At 32.9% G+C, this 13,928-nt stretch overlaps 2 protein-coding genes across 2 annotated transcripts; one reads left to right on the top strand and one right to left on the bottom strand.

The window, feature by feature from the left end:
* The first annotated feature begins 640 nt into the window (after positions 1-640).
* Positions 641-1,588, top strand: LOC130798241 (protein ELC-like). Its single transcript, XM_057661153.1, has one exon. It carries the CDS (start codon positions 641-643, stop codon positions 1,586-1,588), a length of 948 nt encoding a protein of 315 aa, XP_057517136.1.
* Positions 1,589-2,175: 587 nt separating this feature from the next.
* LOC130798560 (uncharacterized) lies at positions 2,176-12,370 on the bottom strand. The gene is made up of 17 exons (XM_057661596.1): positions 11,756-12,370; positions 8,259-8,361; positions 8,077-8,146; positions 7,917-7,955; positions 7,687-7,804; positions 7,550-7,607; positions 7,286-7,392; positions 7,200-7,242; positions 7,054-7,114; positions 6,788-6,847; positions 6,652-6,671; positions 6,504-6,569; positions 5,966-6,133; positions 5,070-5,327; positions 3,739-3,951; positions 3,333-3,604; positions 2,176-2,821 (listed from the first exon to the last, which is right to left on the bottom strand). Exons 1-17 carry the CDS (start codon positions 11,836-11,838, stop codon positions 2,677-2,679), a joined length of 1,884 nt encoding a protein of 627 aa, XP_057517579.1. The 5' UTR covers positions 11,839-12,370; the 3' UTR covers positions 2,176-2,676.
* Between the last annotated feature and the right edge of the window lie 1,558 nt (positions 12,371-13,928).

The raw sequence follows: 13,928 nt of genomic DNA, 5'->3' as shown, positions 1-13,928 counted from the left end.
CCATTTACAAATAAAGCAAACTATATAAAACACAAGAAGTACATAATTAACACATTCATATGATGATTCACACAAAATTGAAAACACTTCACCTAATAAAAGCTTCATCCTATCTTGGTCAAAGTCTAAATTGCATATTTTTAATACTAAATGACTTGGTGTCATCTTAGCCCCTAAGCTTTGTTTATTAGGGATGTAATAAATTTGCCAATCTAATCATTAAAAACCTTCCTTTAAATTGCTTGAAAACTTCCAAGCTACTAAAACTCAAATCACAACTTTTTCAATTTCAAATCTTTGTATTTAAAAATTAGAAAGAGGATCGTTTTTTATATCCGACAGGATTTTAAATTCAAGTCTTAATTTAATAAATTTGACATTCTAATCCTAAAAACCATCCTTACAACTGCTTGAAAACTTCCAAGCTATGAAAACCCAAATCACAACTTTTTCAAGCCCATTTAATTTTATCAAAAAACTAAAAATAAAATCGTTCCTATCTCAAATAAGAGCTTAAATTCAAATCTCTTTTCTCAATCAACCGATAATCAGAAAAATTATAAATATAATTTTTTTTTCTAACCTTACAAATATTCCCATAAATACATAGTTATATTCCTATCATTGTTTGTTATACACCATGACATTAACATCTTCAATGGAGTTCATCCATACAGCCCTCTTTGAAAGCAAAGAATTGGAGCTCTCATACACCGACCCGGATCAGAAATGGATAATCCGAAACCATTTCCTTAAACTTCTAGAAGATTTCCCATCTTTTATACCATCAACTAATACATATACTCATTTTGATGGTAAAACTACGAATCTTCTGAACATCAATGGATTCCTTCATGTCTCAGAATTCTTACCAGAAATTCCCATTATTATCTGGGTTCATGAAAATTATCCTGTTATGTCACCAATGATCTTTATCCCATCAAACCTAGATTGCAGAATTCATAAAGATCATCTATTTATAGATCAATCTGGTGTCGTTACCCCACCTTACTTACTAAATTGGGATCATTCTAGAAGCAATTTATGTGAACTTTTACACAATCTAATCACTCTTTTTCGACATGATCATCCTTCCATGCCGTCTTCAGTATTAAAAGAAACAATTTTAAACGATCTTTATGCAAAGATTAGTCATGATTTAGCAGTTAGGGATGAACAAATTGGGGATGAAATCGAGAGATTGTCGAATGAACAAATAGAGTTACAAAAAAGGAGTTATGATTTGGATGAAAAAATTTGTAGGGAGGAAAATGAGCGAGATTTTTTGGAAAAAAGGGTTATGGAAATCAAAGAATATAATGAGAAATTGTTTGATTGGTTGAGAAAATATGAGAAAATGAGTCCTACAATGGAGAATGTAGCAAATCAAATATTTGGTAAGAAGAAAAAGATTATTGATTGTTTGATTGAAGATGATGCTTTAGATGATGTGATTTGTGCATTGGATAAGGGTCTTGATGAAGGTTTTGTTAGTTTGGATGTGTATATAAGGGAAGTTAGAAGGCTAGCTAGAGACCAATTTTATCAAAGAGCTATGAGACTTAAGTTGAAAACTCTTAAATCTTGATTTTAGATGAGGCTGCTCCTGTGAGATACTATTATTCGGTGATACGACATCTAAATAAGAGTTTATATGCTAATAATTAAATTAGTTGGGCTATTAAACCTATATATATAAAAACGTCTCGGGGTGAGATTTTGTTTAGATTTGTTAATTTTCTTCTTTAGTTTGTTCATAGAGCTATATTGTTGAAGTTGATTCATAAACTTATTATGTAACATTATTGGAATATGGAAACAAATGATTATTGTACCGGATTGGAAGTAAGCTCATAAGGATTGTGATCCTGCTTGAATTGATTAAAATCAAATTATTGGATCATAGGATTCTAAAAATAAACATAAATATGTTTATGTGTTGTTCTAGCCATAACTATTTTTTTCTAAAAGTTTAATATTGTGATATAGATTTTTCTTTTATTTGAATTTTAAGGAAAAAACTTTTTTGATATTAATAGAAAATATTATTTTTTTTAAATGTAATTTATGGAATATTTCAAATATATTTGTGAAATAAATTAGTGAAAAATGGTGAATAAATTAATAAATTATAATTAAGACTAAATTTAGTTGATCATATGATAGAATCATATTCTACTACCTACCACTCTTTAATCCAATTAAGATCGTAAGTTCATATTATTATTACGATCATCACTCGTTGATTTTTGAATCCTACAATTGTAGGATGGTAATTTAGATCATGTTGTTAAGCATCATTGTAATATTAGTTCAAATAAATTTAGTTTTCCACAACGATATTCCTCAACATCCGTAGCAGATTCAAAGAGACAGAGGTATCTAATAATTCTTAGAACTCTTGACAATGATGAACAAGGCGAAGATAGCAAATATCAATCAATGTAAAACATTTTCATTAACCTAAATAATCATACACATGGATGGTATGCTACAGTTGAAGAGAACACTATCGAAACGAATTAACGACATCGTAAGTATGATCCTTGAACCTGTTTATAGACTTGTAATTTTAAAGGGTCCAGGAGAGAGCTCTATGTATGAAAAACTTGAAAGCTCAACCTATTCAACATATCTAGAGAATCATAACAATGGTATACATAACACGAGGCATCGTTAATCTGTTCTCGATCGATTTGAACTACTACTTCTGTTAGTGTTGTACATAGGTAATAACCATCTATACCCGTGCTTCTTCCTCCCATAACACCGCCAATATAGAATGAATAAACCCATAATCACACAAAGGGGAATCGCCCACCTGGTTCATTGGAAAGCAACAATTTAGAACGAGAAAATCTTACCAATGAAGATACTTCGTAATAAAGAGTCATCATCATCATCATACCCGGTGTATCCGCCAATTGAAAACCATGCTCAGAGTCTGGGGAGGGAAGGAAGGCAACAACTCATACCCATAAAGAAAGACAACAAATCTTACCAATGAAGATACTTCGTAATAAAAAGTGATACACCTATTCTACTCGGAGTCTTTTGTTTATCCATATACCCATGTGAGATCCTCGATGCTTTGAAAAGATACGACAATTACGATTCATTTTAGGTTCAAGTGAAGGAGAACTCGCACAAAATAGGTAATTCGGACACTGGGACATCAGAATAAGTTTGAGACAAGTGCCCGAGTTTCTAGTAACATTATAAACACCGATCACAAGGGGCAAGAATCATCTAATCAGGGGTATTCGTTGATATTTCAGATATAGCTCAGAATTTCTTTTGAAATATTCTAGTGAAAAGTTCAGTTCTATTACCTGTCCAAATCGATGACCGGACTGTAAACCACTGTTTCCCAGGTACCTACGATGACATGCCACACGGGATTGTAATACAGAGATTCTGCTGACCAGAACATCCTCGTATACGTCTCCAAGAAAATGAACATTATCCAGGCACCGATCTCGAGCAAAATAAACTTTATGATAAATCGTCCCACCACTACCATCACCAAAGAAAATGCCACCAACCAATTAAAAAGCCGATTGTTGTATTCCTTGATGAATAAAGAGCGCGCCTTCCCCATCATCTGCATGTGTATATTTCACAGGTGATAATACTAAGTAGACTTCGTTGGAACATCAAATAAATTAACGAGATAAAGCCAAATTGCACACGGAAAATGACATCTAAAGTGGAACAACATAAAACATGAAACACAACCTTCATCATCCGATTTTCATAGCTGGCTTTTGAAGGTCCCACACACTGTTGTTGAAAAGTCTCGTTGCACGTGAGAAAACCGGCATTGAATTTCGCCATGGAAGGAAGTCTGAGCACCTGAAGTTGATCCATTTTGTCCTCGCAATTTGTAAACAGCATCTCACAAAGCTTTGTTGATTCATATTGATTTGCCATTATGTAATTCTTAAGCACCTACATGAAAAGCAATGATTGCCTCCGATTAAGTCAGAAGTAATAAATTGGCTACCAACATTCCAGAGCTGTTCTCATTTGTGAAGAAACCAAAAGCAGAGAAGTAGAGCGCAGCTGAGTGCTACAGAAGCAGTAAATGGATATCAGACTTTAAATATAACCTAAATTCTGCTCATTTGACAATTCAGGATTCTATATTTCTATCGCTCGCTCCCTTTAGCATGAGAAATGAAGATAGAAAATTTAAGTAACAAAGAGGTTCAAGGGAATTTCAGGCATAAACAATAAGGCGAATAACACCATTTGCAATACAGCCACGAAGATGAATGATATTCAGTGAAAAACACTATCATCTTTAAAAAACAGGTGGAGTTAGACCCACAGAAAAAAAAATCACGGAAGTCGTTTTGATTGCGGTAACGGTTGCGTTGTTGCAGATACGGCACCTCATAGCGTATGACTCGTTTCGCAGACATCACGTGGTGAATTGTTCACTTAAAAAAAATTATTATCATAGTAATTCAAGTTTTTTTAGAATAATAGACCTTTTAAAACCTAATACATATCAAAGTAAAGATTACAACGGCTAATATGTTAGAATAACACCTTATAAGCTCAAAATCTATTATAAAGCGGTTGTTATATAATGAACTGCCTCATTTTTATTCCATGGTATATCAAATATATATAAGGTTACAGGAGTGTCTTACTGAAGATAATAGAGGAATATGATGTTTAATGATTGTTCAACACATATTTGTTGGAATAGCAATAATCCAAGTTGGCAATACTAGTAGAAGAAAATTTCTATCACAAGCATAGTGTAAAAATGTGGTAACATGACAATGATGCGGTAACAGGAGTGATGGGTTATCATTACGCCTAAACATCGGTTGACTCATAAGATGTCCCTTCATACGGACAAAAAAGCAGTTTTTCACACCTTTACGACGCGGTAAATATAGGTTCACTTGTTTTTAAAACCTATACAATGCGGCCGATGCGAAGCAATGCGGCCTTGATTTTACACTGTGATAAAAAGGCACACCAGTCAAATCTGAATGGCACGTTTCAATGATAACTGATGCTATAAAAATAATTCAACCGGATGCATGTACCTTATTAATTTCTTCACTCAATTGTTCAACTGATTTCTTAGCATGTTGACGACCAAAATGTTGTTCATCAAAAGTTTGCATAGCAGCAACCCTTGATTCTTCATGGGCTAGTTTCAACGATTCCTCAGAGAGAGGCAATCTCAACATGGACATCTTTTCATTGTAGAGCTTCAGGCACCTCTCAACAATTTTCTTATTGAAAACCTCAACAAGAGATCCGGTGGATGGAATTTCTCCTTTGTTCAATGCTTCGATTATCTGAAACGACAACAAAGCAATAAATTTTAAAAATGTACAGTCAAAAGGCACATCAAGAAAGACAAACCCCGAACAAACATCTTCCATGAAAAGTTCACAACTCATTCTTTTTCTTACATTCACAACTCATGCTTTTTCTTACAAGCATAGGTATGTTCTAGTGGCCGTTCATATAATTTCCAGACAATCATAACATTGCAATGCATAAAGAGACACTGAACTAGAACCAAAAATTATCACGCTTGAAGAGCATTGTTAGGCAATGTGATGCATATACATAGGAGGAAACTGAAGTCCAGATTAATAAATTCCAGTGTAACAAGATCAAACAATACAGTATACAACAAACCAACAACAAAACCAAAGCCTTGATCCCAAAAGATTGGGGTCAGAACCAATAGATCGTTTTCAATTGTCGTCCACAAGGATTTATCTTCTCCATTAATTTCGATTTTCTATAGTATAATTATAAAAAAGGGGAAAATATACACTCAGCCAAACAACTAGACATCCAAGTATAGCTGATAGTTGATATTCAGCATTTTGTAATTAGATGTATGCTTCTTACAGAACTGAAAGAAACCGTTTGAAAATGGAATGCATGATTTTCACAATTCAAGCAAGATTAGAGAGGGCACCTGTTCAAGAAATGAAACAAACTCCTTCCCGTTCAGCATTTTTCCCTGGACAATTTTTGGGCGGATGATAGAAGCAACAACTTCCTTCAGTTGATCCCTCTTTTTCACATAGCCAGGATCAAGTTCGGTATCATTCATGTCACATAGTCTTGTTCGCTGTAGATGAGGCTGTTAAAGTTTGAAGAAGAACAACTATTAGAGTCACCTTCACACAGAGTCAGCCAAAAGTTACCACTAAGATGTTCATGAACTAGTAAAGAAGAGAAATTTATGGACGACACATCTCAAGCAAATTGTAGATCTAGTAAAGAAAGCAGCCCAAACACATTACACTCCACTGGAAAATCTAATCTTTAAGATAATTTTAACAGTTCCCTCCAAACACTAACCAAAATTCAAAAACAAAAAACGCATTTAAAAGTTTTTTGTGTACAATGTATTTATGTTAATACTGATATTGATCGACAATGGCAACAGAAGAGAGGCTGATGGCTGACTGCATAAATAAACATAAGAACTCATTATATAGAGCACATACTTGTGGCAAGCTGAAAGCTGTGCTGTTGTCTCCCATAACAGCCAACGAATCTCGGATCTGATTTACCTGATAAATGGAATAAAAAGTGAGTTCAACCTATAACTTAGTCAGTCATCTTAGTTCCATGTATAGAGCTTTGTTTTAATACCTGATCAATATCCTTGTCATCTAAAAGGACAGGTCCATAGTAAAAGACAAAGTCAGAATATAGTCCCAAAGGACGTAAAAAGTATTAAGATAACTGATGAACTTTCTAGAAAAAATTAATTAGGAAAAGAACAAACCATTGAGGTTGGGAATCCGCTTAAGAGCTTCGGTTACCATTTGTTGCACAGATTTCCCTTCTGTGAGACAGCAATACGCAATAGAATTTTCAATATATAAAAATTAAATTAAAGCCCATGTATGATGTAACAAAAAAAACATATATTAAAAATCCACAATATGACTTGTGTTCACAGCAGGTAACTACTAAACTCATGTTTTTAGAAAGACAGACAAATAAACTCCTAGTTTGAAAAAAACTGAAGAAATGGGTTAGAGAACTTACGCAGAAAATCACGTTGTATGAGCCATAGAAGCTTAGCAGGTTCAAAGGCAACATCTTGTCCCTGAGACAACCAAAGGATTGCAAACTTTTCAGCCCATTACAAAACCTAAAGTAAAAACATTAATTATACATTTCACAGGACATACCTTAACTCTGTTTTGTTTTAGACCCACAAAAACAAACAAAAGAGTTAGTGAAATTGGAAAAAAATATACAACTAATGAAAAAAAATAGTTGTTCATGAAATAGATATATGCAAGTCATGATTCTTAACCTTCCATAAAACTCTTCAGCAAGCTCGACAGCAAAAGAAAGTCGTGATATATCAGCTTCACGCACCTGAAACAAGAAACATCATATCTCAGAAACCACAGGAGATTAAAAAAGGAGGCCTGAGTATAACTATCAAAGATCTCAAGGAGCCAAAAGAGATGGGTACAAAATTCAAAGCAATAACAAAAAGAGATGAAGAGTGTTAAGAGGAAGAGAAACAAACCGTCTCCGGCAAATTGTAAATAAGTACAGAGCTCATAACAGTTGCCAACGCAAAAATGCTGAGAAGGAAACAACAGAACGGCTTTAGACAGAATTATTTTCACCGATAAATTCAAGGTAACTTGAAAAAAGGATTACCGGTCATCATAAACATTTGATTTCCCAATGCTTTCAAATCCTTCAGTATCAAGATACAGTACAGCCATCTTAACACCATCAACCTCCACTTCTTTTGGCATTCCCCAAACCCACACCCCTGCAAAATAATGTTCATGGGTGACAAATGCTATTGAATATTGATATCTAACAAAAGTCATATTTCCAGGATTTTCCATCAGAGTAATACTCTAAATTACTTAAAATCCTACCTTTCGTTTTAGTATCTCGCATGTGCCCAACACCAAAACCTGCTCAAGAAAAAATATAAAAAACAAGTTTTAGATCTCAATTCTCAAAATGTCAGAAAGTTGTGAATTAATACAACTTTTAAATATGAATAGTACAATAACCATGATATTAATACATCACCTTCATTACAAGAAAGTGACAGGAGCTGATTAAGTAGGAAGGATTTGCCAGATCGGTACGGTCCAATCACCTGATGTTATATAGAAACAACAATAAAGTCAAGATAAATACGAAAAATACATGGTTGGAAGGCTGGAAGCCATAATTAGAAGAAACAAGGCTCAATAACACCATCAGCTTACAGCTACAGCAGAAATCGGTGATGTTATTCTCTCAATGGCCTCCAATCCCTCCCTGGAAAGGCGTAATTTCGTATGACCAGGATCAGGTTCTACAATAGGAAACCTGTCAAGAAGAGACAAAATGTCAGCATCATCACGATCATGAGTCGAAAATCTTTCAGCAGCACCCCTCCCCCTCCTTTTCCTCCCCAAAAAAAATGGACACAGAATATTGGCATGAACTGAATTAATTTAAGCTAAGATCACAAGTTCACAATGTTTAAGACTTTTAAGTTTATTTTTCAAAAAGAAAAGACTTAAAGTTTGTATCATGCATATGCAAGATACTGATCAATTAGGATGAAATTTGGCATATTTTCTACCAATGTTACCTCTAAATATGAACATCTTAAAGCCATCACTAACTCGAAAAACCTCCCAACAATTCTTAAAAGCAACCCTTCGACTTGATAAATTCAGTTAACTCCAAATTCAACCCCAATTGAGTTTAAATATCTTTTAATCATCTAAAAACTAAACACTTCCATTTTAATCATTTAAAAATGAAACACTTTCCAGTTTCCACTCTTATATCTCATGTCAGACTGTACACCAAAACACCATCGAACATTACCGGGACCCATTCAAACCCTTGACATCCGCCCAACCCACATGAACACGAGTCTACAACCCGCCAATCACCTAAACCATAGTGTCAACCTCCCTGCAGCATGAAGATGAATAAAAAGTGAGAGTAGGCTGTGAAATGGAGGCAATGTTGCAACTGCAAACAGGGGCCATTTCCAGCGACTTTCATGCAAGAAAGCTTCCAGTGGAGAAGCTTATGGTGGAAATCTAGAGTGGAGGAACGGGGCATTGGCGATCCTTTGGCGTTAAAGGGGAAGAGCTTAGTGGTGGTAGGAACTAGAAAAGAAATGGAAGAAAAATATATTTTTGGATTAGTTAATAACATATGAAGTGGGAAGAATTAGAAGTTTATACTCTTTATAGTACTAAGATTATGTTGATAATGATATACCTTAAAATTAGAAGTAATACTAAATCATGTGTACTAAATTATCCTGATATTACCATTAAATTAGGGGTGATACTATAACATGTTTAGCAATATCTAATCATAAACCCTAGAGACAAACTAACTAATTCTAACCATCAACTCTTCTCTTCATTGTAATAGCTCTAGCTCATCCATGAGTATTCTTATCACTCAAAGATTGAGAAATTTTGAGCAATAAGGACAAATTGTCCCTCACATGAAACTAAACAAACCCTTTCCTTCAACTCAAAAAAAACTGAAGAATGGGAGGATTAAGAAAGAACATCACATGCATGCAACTCCATAGACAAGTATTTGTCTGCATTCGCGAAACTTGATTCCAAGCAGCATAAGAATGAGAAATTGCTCTAACATAGCTTAATAACAAGCTCTATTTTGATTTTAGCAGTCTCATCTTATGAAATTTTATATGAAACCTCACACCAACAAAAACAAGTTCATGACTAGAAGCAAAAATTCTCATCATTGACTTCCTATGGTAAGAAACTAACCTAGAGTTACATTTAAGAATAGACTAAGATATAACAAAAACAAACCCCTTCGTTCCTAAATAGAAATATAGAATTGGATGTTCAGAAATCTTTTAGAATAAACTCTTTACTTTATCTCCCTCCAAAATCCACACCCACACATTCAATCAATTTTTCTCTTTCCATCCCCACACATTTCTACCCTATTTACTAAGCTTAAACTTCAATCCAAGTCCAAGTGCGGAATTTATTAAGGGACAATGGAAGTACTATAGCAGACTTAACTAAAAAAAGGATAGCATGGAAAAGGAACGAAAAGGACAACAAAGGATGAGCCATAACAAAGGATAGCAGAGTTAACTAAAAAAAGGATAATTTCCTGCAAGAATTATGGCATTCACTCCGATCTAACCTTGATGATCTCAAATTCACATTCAAGCCATAAGAAAACAACAAATATAATTAGCAATGAGGTTCACATTGAGACAATAGTAATGAACCACAGAATAATCGTTTAACTTTTGCATTTGCATTTTCAAGAGAAAAATGCATTTACTTGAGATGACAGTAATGAACTTCAGAAATCTTGTCTAATCTTACATGAGACAAAAGATTTCTTTAGGACATGTTGTACAAAGGTGAGCCAATATAACGGCAACTTCATTGTATTAAGGTTTCTATCAAAATACAAGAGTCAATGCCATTTGTGTTTCTAAATGCCTATACCTTTATTTACTAACAAAGACTAAATAATAGGTATGGTATTTTAAGTTCTAATATCATATACAAAGAATATGAGGGTATAGAGGCGTTATATACAAGAGTTGACTAAAATGTAAGAAGCCACTAAACATGAGCGTTTCTACAAAGGACTTACAAAGATAATGTCTATTCACCTCAAGCCTTAAAGCACCTATTTTTCATAAGAAACCCATTCTAATATTCAGATAGAAATAGCTCAACACTGGTTACAATCCTGAACACACCTCCTCAGGCTATAAACTTATTCCAACCAGAAAATAATTGCCATATAGTCCAAACTCCTCATGATGAACAGGTGAAGGATAGATCACGATTTTACTAAAACTCCATTCATGGTGATTGGAACATAACCCACATTCTCTCGATAATTCAACTAAAAGTCCTTTCAAGATAATTGGACCATTCCCACCCTCTCAATGACTCAACCGAAGTGTGCATCTTAGCGTATACAAACTTAAAAATATTCAATATAAGATCTCACTTATTTTACAAGGGTGAAGGAGAACCACATACTCCAATCAAATTCTTATACTATTGTGATTCTGTTCCTATGATTTTAATTAAAGAATTCTATGTGTATGCTCGGATGCCAAAAACTTAATTTGACTTCAGATCAACTATATATTCTATTTCTCTGCTCCAACCATGGATAAACCAAATCAAGCACACTTGACCAAGCTAAAATATACCTACAGTAAATAATGCCAAAACAAAAGTAACTTTGATCTATTTAGGTATTTAAACCACCTCTTACTCTATCTCATTCTAACCCAATTATCTTCTTAGTGCCAAACTCATTGCATTGCAATTCCATTGACAATGCTCTAGTAGTTGCATGACAATTCTTGGCCTTAATATCAAAAACCCACTTACTTTATTCATCACAAATGTCATAATCATCTCAACTCATTTAGACTCCCTATATTGTCAACCCTTGAAAAGTTATCATAAACCCCAATTAGTATAATGTAGCTCACACACATAACTATTAGCATTCACCAATAAATAATGGAAATTTAGAAAACTAATCTAAAGAAAAATATGCATAACACAAACATACTTAAGCATGCAATTGATCATAAAATAAACCCAAATCAGCAATTATCCACATTGTTCATCAATCTTAAAGTCAAATCTAAACTACCAAAGATTTGACTTTAACTAACAAGCATAAAAAATGCAAGATGAAGGAAGAAAGATTCACATACGCTTGGTGGAAGTCATCAATTGATGAAGACCCAGATGCAAAAATTGATAACATAACCAAAACCCAACTCCAAATCCTCACCATTTTTGTTGAAAAATTCAAAATACTTCAAATCTTCATTCTTTGAGATCTCATCCAAAAGTGGATCAATTCGAAAATTAAGAGAAACCCAGGAAACCCACTTGAATTAAAAAGGTATAAAATTTCTGAAAATGTATAAATTTTTGCAAAGTGGGTATTTTTTAATTCACATTTAAAATCCCAACCTTTGCCCCACCTTTGCTTCTTTTTTTTTCTGCAATTCAAATTTTCTTCCCCAGAAAAAAAAAATTTTAAAAAAACGATAAAGAAGGTGATTGTTTGGCTAAAGAAGTTGGAAAGTGGAAGATCTCCAGAATTTCTATGACAATTAAGAGAGAGAAAGATCAAAGATGAAGAGAGTGGAATCGGAGTTCTGAGATTTGAGCCATTGAATGGACATCGAAGAAATTAGTGAAAATAACATGGGATATTATGGTAATTTCAGTTTAAGCTAACGTAAATTCTTAGACGTGTTTTTTGGCCATTGGAGAAGATGAGTAATGTACTTCATTAACGTTGATCAATGGAGCCTAAATGAGGAGACTTTCTAACGTCAAATATTCAATAGGATATTTAATTATTTATGTATTTTGGTCATTTTTCAAAAAAATTTAATTAACTTTGCTCCCTTTTTAATAATTAATAGTTATTTCTTTCGTTTCTTTTTATTTGTCCACTTTAAGTTTTTCCACTTTAAGAGACAAAAATTTAGATTTGATTTTTGAAGTATATATATTAAAAACAAAATATGTTCATGTAGAATCTTTTTAGATTTGTCTTGATACAAAAAATTTTAATATATAAATTTTATAAATTTTTATAATGCATATTAAGAGATATCGGTTCCAAATTTGCTTTGAAATGCATGCAAAAAGAAAAGTGGACAAATATAAAAGAACTGATTGAGTAATAATTAATAATAAGTAGGGAATAATTGGTTTTGTAGTTGTTCAGTGAAAAATTTAAAAATTAATTAAATTAAATTAATAATTTAGTTTGGAAATTTTCTAATTCAGATTAGCTTAGATTGAGAAAATATTTAAAAATTTTAGTAGAAAAATAATTAAATTGATTTTTGAATGAATTTATTTGAATAGGTATTTGTATGTATTAAAGAACCACATTATTCATGAAATAATATAGACAAGCAAAATAATATAGTAGTTTTTAGTAGTATAAGTCGCAAAGTAACTTTTATTATTAACAGACAAAAGTTAAATTAATTAGCAAATATTTATTTTCATTAATATAATTTGATATATATTCTTCTGAATTATATACTTGTTCCAAAAAATTTAGCAAGTTTATGAAGAAATGAACAATTTCGCCTCTCATAAAAAAATTTTGGGTTCTCCTTCACAACAACCTAAAGTTTTTATTGGGCCTAATTCACGACAAACACCTAATTTGATTGGCGAAGCTCAAGAAATAGTGCATAATTGAATAGAATGTACTTTTTTTTTATGCGAAATCGCACGTATTTGTTTAAAATGTAATATTAATTTGTAGTTGAAAAATAAGACCACGTTACAATATAAACTGTGCAAAGTAAACAATACAACTTAAATAAAAAAAAGTACAAATCTGAGAGAAAGCGTCATGTTCTATCCATAGAATAGGAAAAAAAAAAACAAAGAAAAAATGCATGGGTATCTCACCCATACACTTCTTTTTTTGGGTCGAATTGTATGTACACATAGAAATATTTGTATGTTGTATTATTTAGTTTGCACAATTTATATTGTGATGCCCAAAGATTTCTTAATACAATCTGAGAAAATCTTAAATGATGATCTCTTTTTAAATAGAAATGTTGCCAATTAGTGGGACATTCTTTAAGAAAATTACAACAATTTATAATTCAAATAGAGGGAGGATGGTGTAAATGTTTGAACTGCTTTCATGTTCAAAGTATATACAACCCTGAATGACCAAAGGAAAATATTTTTGATATTATACTTTATGTTCAAAGGAAAATATGAGATATTTAAGATAGAGGTGTTCATTAGCGGGTACCCGATTAGTCGGGTACCTTTTTCAACGGTCCGTGCTCCGGCCTAATTTATCCGGGTATTCGAATTTCTGGTAATTGA

The sequence above is a fragment of the Amaranthus tricolor genome, chromosome 13 (assembly GCF_026212465.1).
Source record: "Amaranthus tricolor cultivar Red isolate AtriRed21 chromosome 13, ASM2621246v1, whole genome shotgun sequence".
Classification (NCBI taxonomy): Eukaryota; Viridiplantae; Streptophyta; class Magnoliopsida; order Caryophyllales; family Amaranthaceae; genus Amaranthus; species Amaranthus tricolor.
This window is presented reverse-complemented; position numbering and strand designations above follow the sequence as displayed.